Consider the following 17,197-nt stretch of genomic DNA (forward strand, 5'->3'; position numbering starts at 1 on the left):
ACGAAGATCCGCTCGGCTCCCCGCTGACACCATACCCTCCACCCCCACCACAGTCCCAGCTTTCAGTACCTCCGTGACGTCGGGGAACTCCCAAGCCCAACTAGGGGCGAGGCAATTAAGCCGCGTCCTTCAGGTGTCAGTCCGGACTCGTGTGAAACCACAATTCCCAGAGTGCCTCGGTCCATGAGGCAAGGCCACAGATAAATTGGCTCCAGAGAGTGGAACGTGCAACTGGGAAACTAGTCTCCGGCGCCTTTACCGGATGTGTTTAAATGCCCGAAACCCCACTTCTGCACAACCCGACTATTACCTCCAAGCCCTGGAGACCGCGTCCGAAGGTGCGCCCGCTCCCGAGGCATTTTGGGAATTGTAGTCCAGATGCCAGGTTGCACCGAACTACCGTTCCCAGGGTGCTCGGCGGCCAGGCGATAGCAACGTTCTCTTCCAAGTATCTCTTCCCCGAGTTCCTCTTCTCTGGTCCCCTTCTTGCCATCGCCTTCTTTCGCTCTGTGGCTACAGCTCGTGTCCCAGGGACTGCCCTGAGTAGGGGCAGCGCTGCCCTGAGAAGCACTTCCGGTGGCAGGTCACTTCCGGGTGGGTGGTCGGAGCCGACGGGCGCGCGCGCGGGGGAGGGGCGGGCTCAGCGCGGCGCTCGGGGATCAGCTGGCGGGCGGGCGCCGAAGCGGCCCCGGCTCTGCGGCAGCGCCGCCTCCTCCGCGTCGCAGGCCGGCGGCCGTGGCCATGTCGCGGGGCTGGTAGCTGGGCTCACCGCCGAGCCGCCGCTAGTGGGTGTCCGGGGCCCGGGGCGGGGGTCCGGGCTGGTGGCCGGCGCGTTTCCAGGGTTTTCCTGAAGAAAATGCACGCAGCGTTTCCACTAGATGACGGCCTTTGCTTCCCCTAGGACCCGGCAGTTGGGCTGTGGAGTGTGTTACTGATTCATCCTCTCTCTGCCTCTGTCATCACAGGTTTAAACTTAAACGATCGCTCTCGGAGGAGGAGGGGACCCGCCGCGCGATTGACAGTATTTTCCTGCAGGCGCCGTCCCTCCGCTCCCACCCCGCGGCCGGATTCCCGTGGCTCTGCTCCGGGCTGAAACCCGAGAAGAAATCCTTAAATCTCTTTCTTTACCACAAATACGAATCGAGAAATCATCGGCGTTTTGCCTTGGCGTTTCCTATTGGAAAGATGAAGAAGTTTTTCGACTCCAGGCGGGAGCAGGGCAGCTCTGGCCTGGGTTCAGGCTCCAGCGGAGGAGGGGGCAGCAGCTCAGGCCTGGGCAGCGGCTACATCGGAAGGGTCTTCGGCATCGGGAGGCAGCAGGTCACCGTGGACGAGGTGCTGGCGGAAGGTACGCTGGGAAGCCAGTGCGCGGTGAATTCGGGTGCTGATGTGGCAGGACTCTGGTTTCTGCTTGTATGAATGGGTTTTGACCAACTGACCCTCCCTTCCCCCCTGCACTTTCCCTGTGAGTCATTGTCCTTGAGAGATTTAAAACTCAGACTGAGAATTGACAGAGCTTGGGGGGCGGTATTGCCCAAGTAGTTTACCTCAGTGGCCTTTTATTTTAAGAGTGGGGGGTTGCGTGGAGAGACCTCCTCTTTCGACTGAATTATGCGGATCAGATGGGAAAAATGTATGTGTGGAGTATAAACGACATCAAATGCAGGGTGGTGGTCTTGCCATTTCCCTGAAACTTTAGATTCTGATTCGGAGGCTGAAGGGTGAGGATGGGGAGAGATCTTAAAAGGAGAGAGGGGTTTCCTCCCACCCAACTTTCCCATTTATGTAAGTAGATATCCAAAGAGGATTTTTCTGGGGCTGGGAATGCATTTTTTGGGGTGTGTGTGTGTGTGTGTGTGTGTGTGTTTTGGATAGGTTTGTTTCTTCACACATCTGTAATGAGGTCCCCAGGATGTAGCTAAGATAAAATCATAAGAAGTGAATGAGATTGTTTTGAACTCGGTCGCCTAGGCCCCCTTTCTCCTGTCTTAGTTTCTATTAAGAATTACTCAAGAGTGGCTCTGGTTTAGTTTTCTCTCAGCTGGAGAGGGTGCTGTGTGAATTCTCTAGGTCTGTGTTCATCTGTCTATCTTTTCTCATGCAGATACATATTTTTATGCTTCGGGCTTTAGGGAAATCTTTTGAGTGTCCCTTTGGTAACCTTAACCTCGACCTTCATAATTATGCCAGACTGATACTTTTCACAGCTCATTGCCTGCTTAGTGTGCTTTTATTTTTAATAAAAACAGCAATTTCCTTGGCATGAAGAAATTCAAACTAATTGGGTAGGGCCAGCCTGCTGTAGTTGTGTTACAGACTGCCAAGGGTTGGGTATGAGGGAGGCCTCAGTGAAGGCAACATGGTGGCAGGCAATAGTTTATTAGCTAGGGAAGAGAGAACTCAAAGGGAGGCTTTTGCAAGCTGTGGTTGAAGCGAGGATCCCTACCTGGGCCTAGGAAATGCCTGTCTTGGTGAGTGTTGTAGGGTGGTGGTGGGTGGAAAGAGGGAGAAGCAGTGTTTGACTCAGTTTGTGTGTGCACTGGATTCTGCAGGGCCCAGTTTCTGAGGCTAGGATTGACGCTTACCTTAAAAAGCACGGTTTTGAAGAGCTGTCTGATAATTCGTTTTCTTGTGGAATTACTGCGTTTTTTTTTTTTTCGTTCTTAGCACTGCTCCAAGTGGACTTAACCTGGGCCTGAGTCACCATCCTTTCTGGACCTTTCCTTGAGGACTCTGGTGCAGGGTGGGAGATACTCCTATGTCTGCTGCCAGACCTGTACCTTGGAATCTGAGCTGACTCTTATCCTGTAGCCAAAGTCCTTGACTGCAGTGGGTGGAGTGAGAGTGAGATCAGGAGGATGAGGGGCACAGCGCTCTCTCTTCCCCTCTAAATGGCCTCTGCTGGCCTCGGAGCCCAGGAGGATGAGGGGCACAGCGCGCTCCTCCCCTCCAATGGCTTCTGCGGCCTCGGAGCCCAGGAGCATTTTTTCCAACTAGGATGTTGTTTCATTATGTGTTAGCCCTAAGATTTGCCTATTCTCTGAGTCTTGGAAGAGTGATGGGAAAGAGAAAACAAAATTGGCTTTGTTTTCTAGGCTGCCCTGGAATTCATCCTAAGAGCTACACATTGTGCATTTTGATTTTTTAAAAAGTAGAATTTAGGGCTTGTGACTAGTGCATTCATTCATTTACTCATTCAACCAATGGTCACAGAGTGTTTATGATGTGGTGGGTTTCTGTCCTAGGCTCTGGGGACATGATGCTAAACTAGACGATAAAGTATCAGCTGTTTTAAGACATGGAAAATGGACAGTTAGTGATAGGGTCATTAGTGTCACCATGAAAGGAAGGTAGGCTCCTTGGTGGTAGAGAGCCAAGAACCATTTTATGCAGTGAGCCAGTGTGGTGGGCTGTGCATGAGAGTAGCATTGAAAATTTAGTCTGGCAAATTCTTTGGCTGTGATAGAGCTTGAATTGTGGCCTTTGAAGTACATGGATATGTAGGAGTCAGTATTTATACGGCACCTACTGAATTCAAAGACACTACTAAGTCTTGAAAGGAATGAGAGATCCAAACTCTTGATGCCTGCCTTTATTTTAGCCAGGCAGTAACTTCCCTCGAGGTGCTGTGATCACACTGGCCTTGTGCACGGTAGCCAGATGGCTCTACCCTGAGCTACGTCTCTAGCTCTAATATCTGCCTTTAGGGAACTAGTCAATGTAAAAAGAAAAGAAACACATTTTCACGAAAAGTAGTGTGCTTGTGGGCACTGATTGTATAGTCAGATAGATTTAGGCCCCATTTTGGATGTTTTTTATATAGTGTGTGTGCATGCAGAAGCATGCCTGTAGAGGTCGGAGGACAACTCTCAGGAGCTGGTTCTTTCCCTCCACCATGTGAGTCCTGAGGATTGAATTGGGTCTTTGGGCTTGGTAGCAGATACCTTTGCCTTCTGAGCTGTCTCACCACTTCCTGGCTCTGTTTTTTTTAAAAATATGTTTATTATTATTACTGCTACTACTATTGTTGAGTATGCATGTTGCACACATGTGCCTGTGTGTGTGTGTGCCATAGTATGTGTCGTAGCCAGAGGGCAGCCTTGTGATGTTAGTTCTTTTCTACTGCTACATGGGTTTTGAATTGCCAGGCTTTTGTGACAATGGTTCTTACTTGTTGAGCCATTTTGCTGGCCCTCTGGCTTTTTTAAAAATTTATTTATTTATATTTTATGTGTTTTGTGTTTTACCTGCATGGATGATTGTATGAGGGTATCAAATCACTGAGAGCCGGATTACAAACAGTTGTGAGATGCCATGTGGGGGCTGGGAATTGAACCCAGCTCCTCTGGAAGAACAGCCAGTGCTCTTAACCACTGAGCCATCTCTCCAGCCCCCATCTTCCTTTCTTTCTTTCTTTCTTTCTTTCTTTCTTTCTTTCTTTCTTTCTTTCTTTCTTTCTTTCTTTCTTTCCTCCTTCCTTCCTTCCTTCCTTCCTTCCTTCCTTCCTTCCTTCCTTCCTTCCTTTCCTTCCTTCCTTCCTTCCTTCCTTCCTTCCTTCCTGCCTTCCTTCCTTCTCTCTCTCTCTCTCTCTCTCTCTCTCTCTCTTTCTTTCTTTCTTTCTTTCTTTCTTTCTTCTTTCTTCTTTCTTCCTTTCTTTCTCTCTCTCTCTCTCACCAGTTATACAGCTTGGGTCAGGTATTCCACAGGAGAACATGTTATAAATGAAGACCTCACACCCCACTCCGTAGATTGCAGTTTTGGAAGTTTAACTAGTTTTGAGGAGGTTCTGATGTAAGCGTAAGTCTTTGTTCCATTGCCCTGTGGGGTGATGTTGAGGATTTAGTATGATAATAATATATATAAATGATTTATCACTTTCAAAGTGATAAGTTCAATAAATGGTAGCTATTATTTAACCAGTAACATTGTATGAGGAGTTAAAGGTGAGTGGGGACCAGGGTGAAGGCTAGTGTGGCTGGGACAAGTTAAAGCAATCTTCTTGTTCATGTTGGGCTGAGTCAGGTTCTTTGCAGTGTTGTTTGGGTGGCAGTGCCTCTTCCCTAGTCCCTCTCCTCTTGAGTTCTCAGATTCTGACCTGTCCACCAGTCCCAGCCAGAGCTGATCAAGGATAATGAGTTATATACCAACTGCCCCAGCAGTGGCCAGGCTGTCTATGGTGGTGACAGTGGGAGTTGTCAGACACAGACCCGATTACCACCACATCCTGTTCACAGTTTCCTTCTCTGCATGTGGGTACTGGTCTGTGCTTCATAGTAAGGGACTGCAAGGACTCCAGGAATCAGGTGCTGGGGAAGGGGGGATGCTGGGCTGCCAGCCCCAGCAGCAGCCTTGGTACGCTAGCCCTGACTCGCCCAGAGAAACTTGGTGAGCCTCTCAGCCGTGAGTTAGAGGGATATGGCCGTCTCCAGACTGAGTGCTTTCTTAGAGAGGATTCCTATGTGAGACGATAAACCACGTCTGCGTTATAGGCATGTGATGTCAAGGGAAGATTTGGCTTAAGCATCTAGAATGAGATCATTGGGAAAATTAGAACATTGCTTAGAAGTGGTACTTTTGTCATACTCCCTGGCTGTGTAAGCCTTATATCTAAACTTTAGACAGTAAATAAATATTGAATACTTGCTGTGCCTGGGGCAGCATTCCAGAGCTATATCAGTTCTGCAGAAGGTGGACTAGCAGGCTCCACAGAACCTTCTTACCTGCACAGAAAGAATCCAGGTCTGGGGCTGGTGATAACCCAGACTATCAGAAAGCTTTCCTACTTCCCCCTATCTGCAGGCTGTCTATGGTGGTGACAGTGGGAGTTGTCAGACACAGACCCGATTAGACAGGAAGGCTCGTGTGCACCCCAACCGAGTGGCTCATACATAGCACAGCTTAAGTGTCTTGGTAGTACATGTGTGCATTCTTTTGGTGAGCCATTTATCTGTGCTTCCCAGGGGCAGGTACTGCATTAGGTTCTAGTAAAAAGCTAGATGGATCATGGACTGAGACCAAGTAACCATGGAATAAATGTCCTGTTGTTCAGAGGTAATAGGGGTGGTTTGAACAGGAACGGCAGTAACCGGTCAAGTGTTCTAGCCCTGTTACCCGAGGCCTCCCAGCCGGAGGGGATGGCATGTGCAAAAACATGGAGTGGTGAAATGGAAGATGAGTCTCAGGAATACTGAGCAGTGTTATGTCACTGTTTTGTTACAAGTTTCCCTTCCAGGCTCAAGGAAAGGAAGCCCAGGGTTTGTGTATTTGGAGGTGGGCTAGAATGAGACTCTTATATATTTGCTTCCCAATATATATTTGGATGTGTTTGCTGCTCACCTCCTTTAGTGGCTCTGTGCTTTTTGAAGAGCTGTCAAGAGGCTACAAGTATGTTCTTGCTCCCCTACTGTGCCCTGTGCTAAGGCAACAGTAAGATGTGTGCAAGGGATGTTTCAGAAGTGTCATAAGAGGCAAGAAGTCAAGCAGAAGCAGGTGTGTGTGTGTGTGTTACAAGGAGTGAGCAAGTTTACCAATAGTAAGAGAAGAATGCACAGGGCAGGTAGGATGTTTGACTAGAGCAGGTGAGAAAGGGAAGAAATTGTTCATGGGGACCCTGGAGGTTAATTGATGCTCCTGAGTCCCTCTTTTGACGCAGGTACCACTTTGATCCCTCCTACTTCAGATGACTTTGCCTGCTGGGAAGTCTGGGTTTTACAGGCGATGCAGATTTTCAGGGGGTGGTATGTGAATGGTGTCTTCCTGGTTTTAGGCAGGATGACGCTTATAGCTTTGCTAAATATAGTCAAATCCAGAACTCAGAAATGAAGTCCAGAATTCACAGTTGCTACGACGGTCAGAGCTTCTCCTTTGGTCTTTCTGACAAAGTCAAGCTCATTTAATGAGAGATGAAGCAAGAACACATGTGTTTCAAGTGGGAAAATATGTGGGGAGACATCTACTCTACCTCAGCTAAAATGGTAGGTGGCTTAATAAACAGTAAAACAATTGAAAATGTATTTTAACGTGCAGTACTTAAAAGTTGACACTTTAGAAAAGGGACCAGTACCAAAGCCCACCTCTGTGTGGTACTAGAGCAGGTGCCTCTGAGCCTGCTTAGGAGGCCCTCCAGCCAGTGAAGGAGCAGCTGCTCGCTGCAGTCTACCTTTCTGAGCTGAGTTCTGAACCGATGATGGTGTGACCTGGAGATGCGTACCCAGCGAGTGTTGCTGAGCAGATGCTGTGTGTCAGCGTCTGCCTTCAGAACTCACAGTCATCATCTTGAGACATGGGAGAAATCGCTGTGCATGTTGAAATGGAGGCTGCGAAAGGGTGAGAGCAGTAATCTTGTGAGGGGTGAGTAGCCAGGAAAAGCTAAATAGTGACATTTGAGGTATGCCTTGAAAAATGAGAACTTACTGCCAGATGGACAAGATCAGGCAACTGTTCTAGGCAGAGGGGATAACATGGCCAGAGATGAGCTGTTTCAAGATTGAGGTAGTAATTTAATTGTGGCCTGTGGTTGTGCTGTCCACTAAAGTATCTTCAACTGAAGATAGCTGTCTAAATTATCCAAAATTAAACAAAATAACAATTTTACACTTTAGACACACCAGCTAAATACTCAAAAGCCACATGTATGTGACTACTGCTTACAGTTGTAGACAGGACCATACGTCTAGTTTTCATCCCAGAAAGTTCTGTTGTGGTGTAGGTTTACGTCAGTGGTCTCTAAAGCTGTGGAGAGAACAGCGCTATTATGGTAAGAGCATGCCAGGCCCTCATCTGGTGACTTGTGTGTAAGTCTTGCTAATGTCCCGCTGTCCTTTGCTACTGTCTGAAAGTATGGCGTATACTTAAGGTGCAATTCATCATCAGTGCATGCAACCCGTTTCTAAATGATGGCAAGGTTTTGGGGAGCTTTGTCATAAGCCACGGCTGTTGTTTTGTATTGTACCTGATGGAGAATACAGCAGAGGGAAGTGGTGGTGTTTGATGCTCTCGCTCATCTAATGCCTGCGCTGCCTTATTCCACAGTTCTTTTCCAGAAATCTCGTTAAGCCTCTTTGTTTTATGAGGGTTAATTCATTTAAAACAACGTGATTAGTAAATCTACTTAGCCAAGCCCACATGGAGCACATATCTCTCGGTGGGTGAAGGGCTGCCACCACTGGCCTTACAGTGCGGGACACAGGACTGAATGAATGGAGCACTGGTTTTAGGCACTAGTCATTATATATTAATAAAGATGTTTTAAAAATGTTAGTTTTTCTGGTTCTTTGTTTCATTTTTGTTTTGGAAAGTCTCTTGTAGTGAAGGATGGCTGTGAGCTTGTTGAGTAGCTCAGGATGACCTAGAACTCCTGATCATCCTGTTCACTTTCTCAGTGCTCTGGGGTAATGAGAGTTGTACCGCCAGGCCCGGGGCTTTCTGGTTGGTTTTCTTCCATTTTAGATTGTTGTAAAAGCATACCTAGCAGGCAGGGCCTTGTCTCACGTCTTTAATGCCAGTACTGGGAGGCAGAGAAAAGCAAATCCCTGTTAGTTTTAGGCCAGCCTAGTCTACATAATGAGTTCTAGGCAGCCAGAGCTAGACACTGAGACCCTGTCTCAAAGAACAAAACAAGTAAAAAAAAAAAAAAAAAAAAAAAAAAAAGAGAATAAGAGAATACCAGCAAATTCTGCCCTGGAAACTATTTGAGCACACAGTTGGCTGGCATTCACTGCCTTCATAAATGATAGCCACTGTACCATCTCCCTCCTTAATGCCTTCGCCTGTGGAACTGAACTTGCGTATTTAACTCCCTTTCTCTACTCTCTGGTAGCCACCACTCCACTTTCTGTCTCTGTTACTTGCCTTTTTGTGACTAGTTTATTCACTTAGCATAATGTCTTCAAGATTCATCCGTATTGTAGCTTATTCTTTATTTTTTAAGGCTCAATAATATTCTGTTGTTCATACATTTCAGATTTTACTTGCTTATTTGCTGGTGAATTGTTCGCACCTTTTAGCTGTAGTGAAGTTATGAACATGGATGTGTTTTTCTTTAAGGGACGGCTTTGAATTATTTTGGGATATACACATAGAACTTCTGGGTGATAGGGGAATTTTATTAAAACTTTTAATTTAGCGTTGGGGTGGTTGTGCACACATCTCAATGTACATGTGGAAGTAAGAGGCCATCTTGTAGGAGTTGTTTTTCTTTGCCCACCATATGGCATCAAGGATTGAACTCAGGTTGTCAGGCTTGGCGGCAAGTATGGTTATCTGCTGAGCTTTGGACCTCCAATGGTTCTCCTATCAGTTCTTTGAGGGATGTTGTGTTCTGTAGAAACCCTGTCAGCCATACCCGCTGTCAACAGTGCGCAAGAATCTTAGCTCCTCCTTTGATGGTTTTTTTTTTTTAATGAGCCAAAAATTTTATTTAATTCATTTCTTGCATTTGAAGTATTCCTCGATGACATCCTTGGCCTGAGATTCTTTGCCATAATCCTTAACCACTACACAACTGCAACCAACCACTTTCCGTGGTTTCCCCTCTCGATCGATTTTACAGAGGCCTACCCATTCCCCTAGCTTCTTGTTGTCGTCAACCTTAATCAGGTTGATCTGGTGCTCAGCACAGAGCGCCTCCACCAGCTTGACGTACATGGGCTCATCACAGTTGGATGCAAGCACACAAAGATGGGCCTGGCGCTTGTCTAAGGCTTTGGCAGCTTCGCGTATGCCACGTGCTAGGCCATCGTGGATGAGGGCGGTCTTCAGCACCTCTTGTAGAGCAGTATTGACGTCCATTACACCTCCAGCAGCAATGCCTTCCTCGGCCATGGCGGTGGGTTACGGGTGAGGCCGAATCTTGAACGCACCCGAGCCTCCGCCTCCGCGCAACTCGGCGGCGGCAGGGGAAAGCCCTTTGATGGTTTTTATCTTAAAGATTTATTTTTATTTCTGTGTATGTGTGTGTTTCTGTGAATGTGTGCCATGGGTATGTGGTGCTGGTGGAATTATAGTTTAGGCACTTGTGAGCCATTTGACATGGGTGCTGGGAACTGAGCTCTAGTCCTCTACAAAAGCAAGCATTCTTAACTGCTGAGCCATCTCTCCAGCCCCAGCTTTTGCTTTTGGTTTTGTTTTGGTCAAAGTCTCATGTAGCCCAGGCTGGCCTTGAATGTAGCTAATAATGACTCCCGATTCTACTTCCTCAATTCCCTTGTGCTAGGCTTATGGGCATTCCTCACCTCACTGGCTAATTATTATTGTTTTGTTTGTGAGACAGGGTTTCTCTTTGTAGCCCTGGCTGTCTTGGACTTGCTTTGTAGACCAGGCTGGCCTTGATCCCACAGAGATCCGCCTGCCTCTGCCTCTCTGAGTGCTGAGACTATGGGCGTGCACCACCGTACCTGGCTTTATTTTTGTTTTATTTATTTACTTATTTAGTTTTAGTTTTTCTGAGACAGGGTTTCACTTATGGCTCTTGTAGGCCTGGAACTCATTATACAGTCCAGGCTGACCTCAAACTTACAGGTAGACTCAGAGTGATCTGCTAGCCTCGGCCTTCCAGAACTGGGATTACAGGCATGTGCCAGTATGTATTATAGTTATTTTAGAGACAGGGTAGCCCAAGTTGACCTTGAACTCTCCCTTGTCTCAGAGCTGGGCGTACAGGCCTGTGCCACCAGGCCTGGCTTTATTTTCTGTTTGCAGTGATGACTGACTTAATGGGTGGTGTTATATGTGTCTCATCATAGTTTTGATTTGCGTTTTCTAAATGATTAGTCATGTTGAGCATTTTCATGTGCTTATTATCTGTTTGTGTATCTTTTTGAAGGAATGTCTATTTAAGTCCTGTGCTCATTTTTTAATCAATTGTTTACTTATTTGTCCAAAGCTTAGGAATTCTCTGCATTCTGGATATTAACCTTTTCAAGTAGAAGACGTGCAGATATTTTCTGTAGTTTTTGGGTTGCCTTTTTCTTGAAAATCTTATTTCCTGTGATGAGAATAAATATAAATATAGGTGTACTTTTCCTTTCTATACCTCAGTGGTTGTCTTGGATATACTATTCGAAGAGCACTGCTCTAAAGTGCTGCTCCTCAGTCATTTTTATTCCTCAGGAGATGGAAAACACTTTACAGAGAGAAGACTAGAACATACCAAACGTGCTGAACTAGAGGTGTTACTTAAGCAGGGTTCCTCGAAGGACGGTTCCAGAAAGAGCTCTGGACATGCAGCTTTTATGTTTCAGTCCTCACTCATCTCTCCCCTTCAACCCTTCCAGAATGTAGAGGCTGAGATGGATAGTGTTTAGTAGTCCCTTGTTTCTGGGGCGTTAATAATGTTATTTCTGTTAGAATGGCAGAAACTAAATCTTCCCGGCTCCTCTGTTGGGTGTGACAGCTCAATGTGTTTGAGCTGCTCAGTAAGCCTTGCTGGTGTGCTCTTTTGCTCACTCTTCCAACATCTCTAAGGAGGATGACTGTCGCTGCACCTGGAATGGTTAAATGACTATCCCAAAGCTATACTGACAAAGAACCTGACCCAGGGCTACTAGCTGTGAATGAAGACTCTTTCCAGAAAAATTTCCCTTCTATTACATTAATATCCTTTTCTGTTTTTATTTTATTTTATTTTATTTAGACAGCATCTCCATCTGCCTGCTTTTGCCTCTTGAGTGCTGAGATTAAAGGTATAGCCACTGTGACTGGCCCTAGTATCTTTTTCATAACAACAACAGTATTTACTTCTTTTTTTCTGTCAGTAATGGGAATGGAAACAGAGGTCCTGTATACCCTAGGCTAGACATGTCCTCCACCAATGAACATGTACCCTTGACCCCTTCCATAACACGTTTGACCTTTAATATAAAGTCCTTCTCAAATAAATGTTTGTGTGAGCCTTTTGAGCCAGGGAATGCTTGTGCGCAGTACTTTAGGGTTACTCATTTTCTAAGTCTCTGGGTTGCTCTAACAGAATTCCACAGACAGGGGAGCTTGTAAGCAAGACTGTTTATTTCTCAGTCTAGAAGCTAGAGATATACAATCAGAAGGCCAGCATGGCAGAGCTCTGGCCAGGGCTCTCTTCTGGCCTGCAGACTGTCTGTTTTTCTATGTTTTCTCATAGGGAAGAATGGACAGGACAACTTTCTGGCACCTCTTTATAAGGGTACTCATCTCATTTCTGAGGGCCTTTCCCTTGAGAGTCATCTTCTGGCGGCCTCACCTTTTTATACACTATGCTGTTAACTTTAACCCAACATAGTCTTTGGAGGAACACATCCAGACCACAGCGTTGAGATGGGAAGATCTGGGGAGAAATTTTAAGTTCTAAATCTATAGTAGTGAGTGTTAGGAGGACTAAAAGTAATTTTAAAAAGAGAAGTTTCACATGTATTGCTTCTCAGAAAGTAAATTTTAAAAAAGTAATACACTTTGCCCAAAGGCACGTGCACATTGGGTGCTTCTGAGCCATAGCAGCTCCTTTGTTACCACACTGGTCACCACATCATGTTGTGCTACTTTGGAGGGAGTGAGATTGGGGCCTGGCTAATTCTTTGTTGAGGATGGGGTGATCTTATATATGTGGGGTTTTTTTTCTACTAGAGAATGGACCAGGGCTTCATGAGTCCTAGGCAAGCATTCTATTATGGAGCTATATCCTACTAATTGATAGAGATACACAAAACTGGCCTACACAAACGGGAGTCCTTTTAAATTACAGCTCCACCCTGCCAAAGAGCAAGTCATATATCTAAAACAAAGTTGAAATAATAAAAACTTGGGAGTTTTGGGCCATCATGATGGCTCAGCAGATAAAGACCTTCTCTCCCAACCCTGCCAACCTGAGTTCAGGCCCCAGACTCATGTGCTGGAAGGAGAGAACAGACTTATTCAGGTTGTCCTCTGACCTCCATGTGCAGTGGGGTGGTTAACCTGCCCATACACATACACACAAAAAATAATGTAGTTTTAAAATGTGTTTAAAAAACCTTGGGGTTTAATGTGAGGTCAGTTATGGTTGAATCAGCTTGAGCTGCTCTTTTCCTCTTTAGGTTGAATTAATGTTGGCCACAATGGATGGCAGTGCCAACTGAAGCATTGTATGACTTCTGAAAAGTTAAGAGGTGGTTGGGTGCGGAGCTCATGGCATCTCTGTATTGTTGAGAGAGCTGAGCATGGCATTGATGCCAGATTATCATCTGGAATTACAGTGGTCTAAAATGTCGACACTTTCATCTAGGCCTGAAAAGCAGCCCACTGCCGTGCCAGTTGCTTGATGCCTGTGCACAAGGTCATTCAGAGCTGCTGCACTGGGACTGTCAGTGTGAAGGAAGGGTGTTGTCTTTGGTACTGCCATGAATTTTAGGTTTAGGTGGTGGCTAGTCCTGTGTGGACAGGAGGAGATAGGACTCAGGTCCTTTAGGGCTGTGCAGGGGGAGGGGGTTGGTCTCCAGCTCTTGTAATACTTAATACCTTTTCTCTGCTTGGCCAGTCTGGCCAGTGCTGGAAGTGTTGCTTCTGTCACAAGTTTTTAAACTTGTTTAGTTTTCCCCAGGTATAACCCAACCCTGTTCCTTAGGCCTTTGTCCCCTTCTCTTGAGCATTCTGGAAACTTTGATGTGGGGCAGAGGTGGGAGCTGTACTGGAAGAGATGATTCTATTAGGCCTTTTGATTGGAAAAATTTTGGCATGGCCAGAGAGTGTGTGTAGCTCAGCAGTGATTGGGAAAGCTTGATTTCCAGTGCTCTGTCCTCCCCTCCCTGCCCCTGTGTTTTCCTTGCACCTTTTTTGGCTAGCACCGTGGGGACTGAGGTTACAAACATGGACAGTAAAGGTAGACAACTCTTTACTTGAATCCTAGATCATCCCTGTGATGTTGGCCAACTCCCAAGATTAATTTTTCTCATTCTTAAAATGCAAAACATGGGAGTTTTTTGATTGACTGTTTGTTTGATTTGTAAGCTTAGCTGAAAGGACATAAGCAGAGCTCTTAGTATAGGCTTGGCATGTTGTTGGTTAGTAGTCTCTGAGTAGAGAATCCTTCATATTTAGTTGTATAAAGTTTGTTTTCATGAGGGAATATTTGTTTAGCTGTGTATTACTATCACCTTGTGGAGCTGGACTTGAATATATATCTATAAGCCCCTGTGTGAGGAACGGGAGGAGGAAAAAGCGCAGAGATTATGGCTCCATAGTCACCACAGCCAACCAGAACCCAGAGGCCTATGATTTAAATGAGTGAATGGAGAAGAGAAATGCATCCAGAATAAGGAACACCAAGGTAACTACTCAGGCATCGGCAAGAGCTCAATCCTGGTGCAAGGGGGTCATCTCAGCTACTAAGCAAGCTGAAGGAGGCAGTCCGGCCTCTCTTCCCAAGAGCCTCTGTGTTAGGAAGGTTGCCAACAGGGCTATCTGCTTGATCTTGATTGGCGTGCTTTCTTGTTTCCTTTTATCATAAATTGAGCACTTTGAGATTGAACCAAGGGTCCATGCATGTAGACAAATGCCGCCACTGAACTACATCCCAACTCCTTTAAAGATCTTTTAAAAGAGATGTATTCATCTATGTTGTTTGTGAGTGTTTTATCTGCCTGCAAATATGTGTGCTGTGTGCAGCCCAGTGCTCAAAGAGGCCAGAAGAGGACCTGGATCCCCTGCAACTAGAGTTATATAAGCTGCCATGGTCTCCTGGGAACTGAAACCTGGTCTTCTACAAGAGTTTAATGCTCTGAACTGCTGAGCCATCTCTCCAGCCCCCATCCCCGTTTTTAAATCAGCATCTCATGTAGTTTAGATTAACTTCAAACTCTGTGTAGTTGAGGATGACTCTAGTTCTCCTGTCTCTAATTTCCAAGTGTTAGGATTACAAGTGTGCGCCATGATGGCCAGTTTATATAGTTCTGGGTATTAAACCCGGAACTTTGTGTATGCTAGGTAAGTACCAACTGAAATAGATCCTTAGCCCAACTTCGTTTTGTTTTCTTTTAGACAGGTTTATTATGCAGCTGAAGTTAACTTGAATCTGATCCTCCTGCTTCCATCTTCCAAGTACCTGGATTACAAACCTGGTCACATGCTGTGTGTGTGTGCAAGTATGTGGAGTCAGTAGTTCAATCTTGGATGTCATTCTTCTGACAAAACCTATTGATTGATTGATTGATTTGTTGATTTATTTACTTATTTGAGTCAGAGTCTGTGATTGGTTTGGAGCTCACCAAGTAGGCTAGGCTGGTTGGCCAGCAAGTTCCAGGGATCTGCTTGTCTGCACTCTACTGGGATTATAAACACTTCACTGCGCCCAGCTTTAAAAAATGTGAGTTCTGAGAGGTCACACTCAGGTCCTTGTGCTTGTAACTAGTGTATCTACAGCCCTCCAGGCTTCTTTTTGCTTTTCTTTTTGGGAGTTTGTTTCACTTCAGTTGCCTTGGGGTGGCTTTGAGCTCACTCTGTAGCCAAGGTAGGCCTTGTTGCCGGACTCTGCCTCCTTCAGCTTGCTTAGTAGCTGAGATGACCCCCTTGCACCAGGATTGAGCTCTTGCCGATGCCTGAGTAGTTACCTTGGTGTTCCTTATTCTGGATGCATTTCTCTTCTCCATTCACTCATTTAAATCATAGACCTCTGGGTTCTGGTTGGCTGTGGTGACTATGGAGCCATAATCTCTGAGGGTTTGTATGTCTGTGTTTTTTATCTATTTAATTTGTATCCACTTTAAAGTATTAGATAATCACTTCTTTAGGGTCAGGGTGTGGGTTGTAACTTAATTTGTATCCAAATCAAGACTTGCCTGATATAACAATGTAACAGTGAGTTACAGAGAAACAAATTAGCTGAATGAAATAACAATGTAACAGGGAGCAAAAGAGAAATTAGCTGCATGAAAATTAGGATAACTCTAACTTGGGGGCAGGTAGGCAGGACTAGGTTTGAGATAGAGCACTCTTTTAACCCTGTTTCAGTAATAACAACAGATCTATGCTGAAGAGCTTCACAACTTTTTACAGTGATTTACTGTTGACTGACTGGGTTGGAAAGATGGCTCAGTGGTTAAGAGCACTATCTGCTCTTTCAGAGGGCTTGAGTTCAATTAGCAGCAAGCACATGGTGGCTCAAAACCCTCTCTACTGGGGTCTGATGCACTCCTCTGGCAGGCAGGTGTACATGCAGCCAGAGCACTCATGTACATAAAATAAATCTTAAAAAGAAAAAAAAAAAGCCATTGATTGTGGTTTTAGTAAGGTTGAAGAATAACAAATCCAAAGCAAAATGGAACATCTTCCAGAAAGTCATAGGACTCCTTCACGATGAGTTAAATTGTGGCCTCCTGGCATTGTTCATCTTAAGAGTAGAGATGCAAGTATTTTAACTGTACAAAGGAACTCTAAAACTGTTTCAAGCTACACTACAAAGTTGAAGACTAGGCCGGGTATCAAAACTCAAACATTACCAAAAGCACCTTTAAGAAAAGGACATATTTCTGTTCACTTCCGGTTAAGTATTGGCCTGTAGTAAATTATAGCAGCGATGCTCAGTCTGTATTTGAGGTAGTGGTTATGGGGCGATTAGAAATGTATAGATTTGCTGAAGGTACAACCAGGAAGGGAGGGGCACTGAAAGAGAGTGGGGATTGGTGGTGGAGATGGAAGGTGTCTGCATATGTGGAGCGCCAACACTTTCATGGTCACCAAAGAGCAGCTGAGCCACAGCAGGAAGTTAAAGAGGCACCATCCGAACTAGGAGTACAGCCCCAGAGCACGGACACACAGCTCTCCTTATTCCCGTGAGACTAGGAGAGGCAAGTGGAAAGGCTCAACCCCACACCTGGGCTAATGGCTTGCCTGGTGAATTTCATGAGCTTCAGCTATGTGGTTCAGCTCTGACCAGTTATGGCAGTTCACTTGTAAAAAGTTTTTTTTTTTCTTTTCTTTTTTGATAATGGAGATTTTCCTCAAAAGGTGAAGTCTTTCTGCTTTGAAGCTTTGAAACCATAGCTCAGAGTAAATATAAAATGCATTATTTAAGTGGCTATGTCCTTACCTAGAAATTACAGGGTGATTTTTAGAATGATAGGATGCTGCCAGACTACATTCAAGTCCTAGGGGATGGCTCATAGAATATAGCTGTATGAGGCCAGGAGCTGCGTGGCTGGCCCATTCCCGCAGTCTAGGGCACACCCTCCTCTCTGCGCTTGTGGATGATCTTGAG

At 45.5% G+C, this 17,197-nt stretch overlaps 2 protein-coding genes across 10 annotated transcripts in view; one reads left to right on the forward strand and one right to left on the reverse strand.

Annotated features, from left to right (window-relative positions):
* The first annotated feature begins 461 nt into the window (after nucleotides 1-461).
* Nucleotides 462-17,197, forward strand: part of Aak1 (AP2 associated kinase 1) — a 152,681-nt gene continuing 135,945 nt past the window's right edge. For 4 of the 9 annotated variants that reach the window (XM_060383682.1, XM_060383686.1, XM_060383685.1 and 1 more), the window contains exons 1-2: nucleotides 639-785; nucleotides 966-1,348. In XM_060383682.1, the coding sequence (XP_060239665.1) occupies nucleotides 1,186-1,348 (163 nt within the window). In that variant the 5' untranslated portion in view covers nucleotides 639-785; nucleotides 966-1,185. Of the gene's footprint in view, nucleotides 595-638; nucleotides 786-835; nucleotides 1,349-17,197 lie in introns of those variants that run through there. The other 5 variants (XM_060383689.1, XM_060383690.1, XM_060383684.1 and 2 more) reach the window with 4 other exon arrangements.
* LOC132654215 (small ribosomal subunit protein eS12) lies at nucleotides 9,388-9,902 on the reverse strand. Its single transcript, XM_060383691.1, has one exon. It carries the CDS (start codon nucleotides 9,820-9,822, stop codon nucleotides 9,424-9,426), a length of 399 nt encoding a protein of 132 aa, XP_060239674.1. The 5' UTR covers nucleotides 9,823-9,902; the 3' UTR covers nucleotides 9,388-9,423.

The sequence above is a fragment of the Meriones unguiculatus genome, chromosome 5 (genome assembly GCF_030254825.1).
Source record: "Meriones unguiculatus strain TT.TT164.6M chromosome 5, Bangor_MerUng_6.1, whole genome shotgun sequence".
Lineage (NCBI taxonomy): Eukaryota > Metazoa > Chordata > Mammalia > Rodentia > Muridae > Meriones > Meriones unguiculatus.

Excerpts from the sequence above, each read along its gene's own strand:
- LOC132654215 (XM_060383691.1), bottom strand. The coding sequence starts at position 9,822 with ATGGCCGAGGAAGGCATTGCTGCTGGAGGTGTAATGGACGTCAATACT.